Source organism: Marmota marmota, unplaced genomic scaffold (genome assembly GCF_001458135.2).
Source record: "Marmota marmota marmota unplaced genomic scaffold, marMar, whole genome shotgun sequence".
Lineage (NCBI taxonomy): Eukaryota > Metazoa > Chordata > Mammalia > Rodentia > Sciuridae > Marmota > Marmota marmota.
Window position 1 is genome coordinate 4,920,632 of NW_025999949.1, and position 6,000 is coordinate 4,926,631.

At 35.8% G+C, this 6,000-nt stretch overlaps 1 protein-coding gene across 2 annotated transcripts in view; it reads left to right on the forward strand.

The window, feature by feature from the left end:
• Positions 1-6,000, forward strand: part of Dcaf13 (DDB1 and CUL4 associated factor 13) — a 39,577-nt gene that overhangs the window by 9,846 nt on the left and 23,731 nt on the right. For both annotated transcript variants that reach the window (XM_015486356.2, XM_048801950.1), the window contains 2 exons: positions 3,095-3,294; positions 3,850-3,957. In XM_015486356.2, the coding sequence (XP_015341842.1) occupies positions 3,095-3,294; positions 3,850-3,957 (308 nt within the window). The remainder of the gene's footprint in view (positions 1-3,094; positions 3,295-3,849; positions 3,958-6,000) is intronic.

Genomic DNA, 6,000 nt, shown 5'->3' on the forward strand with positions numbered 1-6,000 from the left:
TTTTAATTTTTTTTTTAATTTAGAAAGGGAGAAGTTAGAAGAGAAAAAAAAGAAAAAAGATTCAATTAAAGATTTTTTTAAACCAAATGGAGAGACATGAAGAAAAGAAAACAAATATTAAAAGGGAGAAGAAATGAGAGGGAGAAAAAAAGAAAAGGGCAAAAAGGCAAAAGAAAATATGTATATATTCATTTGTTTTGTTTATTATTTTTTTGGTACCTGGTATTGAACCTAGTAGTACTGTACCACTGAACTATAGCCTCAGCCCTTTTGACTGTTTTATTTTGAGACAGGTCTCCCTAAATTCCTGAGGCTGGCCTCAAACTTGAGATCTTGCCACTTCAGTCTCCCCTAGTAGCTGGAATTATACGCATGTGCCATCGCACCTCTTTTACATTTTCAAACCAAACTGGAATGACCAAAAAATGTCTTAATATAAGAGGAAACATTTCCTTTCTGCCAATAATGTCAATTGTGTAAGAAAAAGAGGGTGTTTTCATTCCTATGCCTTACCAAAGGAATCTTCTTTTTGTACCCTCTTTGACTGTGTACCCTATGTATTTACCCTTTTTTTATGTGTGTGATGTTCACCTGGAAATCAAAGCTGAGCCAGTTGTAACAGTGCTTGGTTTCCTTCTCATCAGTACAGGCTAAAATCAGTGCTTCTGGGTTCGATTCCCAGTACCAGGTATACATGTATACATATACACACATTTTCTTTGCCTTTCTTCCTTTTTTCTTCTTTTATCTCTTTCTCTCATTTCTTTTTATTTTATTTTATTTTTAAATATTTCATCACAAACTTTCTGCCAGTAGCATTTTACTCTGGTTTTATTATCACTGCATATTCCTAGGGCAGAACTGACACCAGTCATTGTAGCACTCTTGGGTCTCTGGTCCTTTCTTTGATGGCTGCTTCAAGGGTCGGGAAATGCTGTGGGATCTCAACTGCACTTAAGTGAGTGGGTGTCAACAGATTCTGCACCTACTCTATCCCCACTGGCACTGGTGTTCTGAAAATTAGTTCTCACATATATTCCACACGCAATTCTTGTGTGTCCCTGCCCCCCGCTGGAGTTCCCATAGCTGGTTTCTCAAGTTGACAGTTATAAGTGGAAAGTCATCTTTGTTCACTTAGGTGTCACAAATCATCCTCCCACTACATAAAGCTCTGTAGTTTTATATCAAATGCTTTCCACCATAGCCAAACCAACTCGGAAGGCCAGCACTTGCTGGTTTAGCGTTTAACATTTGCGCTAGTTCCCAGAGAAAGGAACGTGTAGGGATCTTTGACTCCCAAACTCCAGATAAGACCTTTTCAAGATGACTCCTTGATACTACACCATGATTACATGTAGGGTAATAGAGAATACTTCCCCAGTGCCAGTATGCTAGTTAGAATCCAGGTTTGCTGTCTGTTTAGACTGTACTTGCGCTTGGTGTCAAAACCTCTGCTAACTGTGCTTTCTGGGTCATTTTCATTTATCTCTTTTACTTGTGTCACTGTCTCACTTTCTGTTCTACTTTCCAAAATCTCACTTAACCTCAAGGAGTAGCTGTTCTTTATTTGTTTTGATTCCATCCCCAGGAGAAACTGGAGTCATTGGGTACTGCTGTTGTACCGTGTTGGACTTTCCACCAAGTTTTTTTCTTTTTCAATTTTGTTTTACTTTGATGACAAGCTTCTTTAATTACATGCTCTCATTTAATATACGAATGTAGAAGGGGAGACACTGGCTGAAAAACTGTTACTAATGGGATACACAATGTAAAGGTGACTACTACAGGAAACCTTTAAAAGTTTTTGAGCATGGGGCTAGGCAGGCAGGCTGGCACATGGCTATAAATGCAGCTACCTGGGCAACTAAGGCAGGAAGATTGCAAGTTTAAGACCAGCCTGGGCAATTTATTGAGACCTGGTTACAAAATAAGGTATAACAAAAAGGGCTGGAAATGTAGCTCAGTATTAAAGCACTTGCCTAGCATGTTTGAGGCCTTGGGTTCAATTCCCAGTACTGTTTAAAAAAAAAGGATTTTTGAGCGTGGAGTAACAGGTTAGTGGAGGGAGGGAGAAGAATGAATGAATATTTCAGAGGATGAGTCAGAACTTTGAGTTTTGGTATTGGGGAATGTAGAATATGGAATTCACAAGAATGACCAAAGTTTGAGCTTTATTGTGTATTGGATATAATGTACTATTAACAGGGAGTCAAAAAAATAATGATAGGGTGAAGTCATGGGGGTAAGAAGATACATTTTTTTACTTTATACATTGAGTTTTTTTTTTTTTAAGATGTATGAGCTTAGAATTATTTTCTAAGAATTATTAACTGAGGCAACATGTTTGGCAGAGTAATTAAGAACATGGTTTATGGAGTCAGACTTTATTAGTTTGAATACCTGCTCCATCACTTCATAGGCAGTCATTTAACCTCTCTGTGCCTCAGTTTCCTTATCTATAAATAGTAACAGTACCTAACTCATAGGATGGTATGGAGATTAAATGAGCTAATATGAAGTATTGGAGCAGTGCCTGGAACCTAGTGACCTGTTAGAGTTTTTCAAGTAAGTAAACAAATGTGGAAAGTGCTCAATAAATAGTAGCTGTATAATACAATTATAATCACATTGCGTGCCTGTCTTTGTAGTGTTTAACACCAGAGGTAAATAGCATTCTCTGCTCCCTGAGCAGCTTTGAGTTCAGTTGAGCAGAACTTCCTCATACACTTGTTATGTGCCAGGTACCATGCTAGGCATAAGGAGTACAAATGAGGAATGTGTCAGCCCTTCTCCTGAGAGGACACAACCAGTAGAAGGATGTACAGCAGGACATGTAGAAGGAAAAGCCTTGTGTGTGTGTGTGTGTGTGTGTGTGTGTGTGTCCGTGTCCTAATTATTTTACGAGATGTATGCATTCTATGATTTTTTTGGTAGTTTTAGAAAAATGTATGGACAACAGGTGTTATACTTTTGTATTCTTCATAGTGCTAGGCATCAGTGTCCCTAAGTAAAAGCTCATTGAATAACACATTGATTAGTTTTGGAAAATATTAAATGTGAATTATTTTTTTAAGAGGGATTGTTCTTATTTCAGTTCCAAGAAACTATGATCCTACTTTACATCCTTTTGAGGTCCCACGAGAATATGTAAGAGCTTTAAATGCTACCAAACTGGAGCGTGTGTTTGCAAAACCATTTCTTGCTTCCCTGGATGGTCACCGAGATGGAGTCAATTGCCTGGCAAAGCATCCAAAGAGCCTGGCTACTGTCCTTTCTGGGGCATGTGATGGAGAGGCAAGTGACACTCTAAACCTTGATGTTTAAAACTAAAACATTTTATATTACAAATATTTTTTCTTTAGTTTTTAGTTATTGTAGGTTTTACTTTCAGTTTCATTCTTTAAGATTAAATTGTTTGAAACAGTAAGTTTGATAGTTTTATCTAATCCCCCAAAATTATAAATACAGTAGCGTAAGGCTCAATTTGACAGTAATAAAGTAATTTTACAATAAAGATGTGAGTTTTTTTCATAGAGGATATTATTAATGATTCAACACTTTAATTTCCTACTCTGATAAGGAAAAAGCTTTGAAATACTTTAAACTAGAATCAACAAAATTTGTGATGATTAAATTTTCTTCTCGTTGATACACACGCGCACACACACGCACACACACATCCATGTGCATTGAATTAGTCTAGGTCGAAGGAATTGTTTCTAGCTGCCTGGTAGAATGATTCATAGCCTTTTCAGTGGCAAATTTCTTTTTCTTCAAATGTAGTATTCCTGTGCCTGACTGTTGTTACATTTATAGTTCACTGAAATTTCCTGGTGTGTTTTATCATAGGTTAGAATTTGGAACCTGACTAAACGAAAATGTATACGTGCAATACAAGCACATGAAGGTTTTGTACGAGGAATATGTACTCGCTTTTGTGGGACTTCTTTTTTTACTGTAAGTACACAACTGTTGTCATTGAATCTCTCAACATGTAAAAGAATGATTTAATTGAACAAATTATTTTATAGTTCCTATATTTGTTCCAAAGTCTTATTGGAGTTTTACGATATAAAGAGCTTATTGAACCTTGAAAAGTTCTAGTTTTTAGTTTTTCTTATACTTTTTGTCTTCTTATAAATAATTACTTAACATCATTGAACTAATATTGTACTAGCACTTAAAAAGAGGAATTAATGGAAGGTAAGACTGGCAAGGTAGTTTGGCTTACTCTGGAAGACTGTCTGCTAAAATGAATAATAGTACTTCAGCTGTCAGATAGTAAGGGATCATTGAAGGGGGTGTGTGTGTGGGTGTGTGTGGTAAAATATACATAACATAAAATTTGTTTTAACTATTTTTAAGTGTATAGTTCAGTGTTATTAAGTATGTTCATGTTTTTGTTCTATGATTTGCCATCCTTGGAGTGAAAACAGTAGAAAGAAATGATGATATTTAGTAACTTGGAGGTTTAACAGTCTTGACAACTGAAAGGTACCTAGGAAGAAAATAGTTCCTATTATAGAAAAGGACAGGTCCAGGAGTATGAGCAAACTTAGAGGAGGGGAAAAGGTATGGTTTGATGACCTGGTCTGCCAGTGGTTATTCTAGTGAAGATGCCTGTCATCCCTTTACAAATATAGGTCTGGAGTTAAGGAGGATCAGAGCTAACTGTGGCATTCTCAGTAAAAAGTTAATGATTAAAGTCATAGTATGGCATCAGTAGGAGGAAATGAAGGGGAAAATTGTAAATACAAGATGTCAGAGGAGGGGCATCTAGGAAGTAGGAAAACCTGGGAGTAACCACAGAGCTCAAAGACCCTATTAATGTGGACAAGGTGCCTGACACTATACTATATGTCATAGAAGGAATTTTGTGACAAGTTGGAGCAGACAGCAACTAAGGCTTTTTCCATTTGTCCAGTTGGTTATTCTTCTGGATATATTGATTCATTTAATATCCCAGCTAGAGTATTTACTGTATGTTTTTTTAGATGCTCAAAATGAATAAAGGCTGGTTGGAAGCATTATTCACAATAGTAAAGATACGTAATCAATGTAAGTGTCCATCAACAGATAAATTGTTAAAGAAAATGTGGCATATATACACAATAGAACACTTTTCAGCCTTTAAAGAGAAAATTCTGTCTTTTGCAACAATAAATGAACCTAAACTAGATGTGGTGACATCAGCCTGCTGTTGGAGGATTATAAGCTCATGCCCCACCTTAGCAATAGTATGTGCCTAAGCAACTTAGTGAGACCTTGTCTCAAAAGAAAAGATCATAGGAGGTGGGGATGTGGCTCAGTGGTAAAATACCTTTGGGTTCAGTCCTTAGTACCAAAAACAACAAGAACAAAAAATCAATGAACCTAGAGGACATCACGATAAGTGATTAGCCAGGTAGAAAAAGAGAAACACCGCATAATATCACTTACGAATGGACTTTAAAATGGTCATACTCACAGTAACAAAGTAGAATGATAGTTCCCAAGGGCTTTTGGGGGTGGGGTTCTAGGAAGACAGGCAGAAGAAATAAGCTCAGGAGATCTGTTGTACAGTTTGGTCATAACAATAATAATTTGGTATTAATAATATACTGTATTCTTGCAAGTTGCTCAAAGAATAGATTTTAAATGTTCTCACCACAAAAAAATAAGCATATGAGATAATGGATTTGTTAATTAGCTTGATTTAGTCATTTTGTGGGGAGGGCATGTATACCATAGATTTCTGTCACCTTAAAAAATATAAAATAATAATTAAAAACAATAAAAATGTTTCATGTTCACCACTTATTCCCTTTTTTCAGATATCTTAAAATAATGTTTACTTTGTTAGACATGAAACAGTTTTTATTGATGCACTGTAATGAAAGTTGCCACAATTTTGTCACTGTTTTAAAAAATGGTTATTATACAGTGTCACAAAAGATAAACCTTCATCAACTGACTTTTATTTTTTTTTTTTTTTTTTTTTTTTTTTTTTTTTTTTTTTTT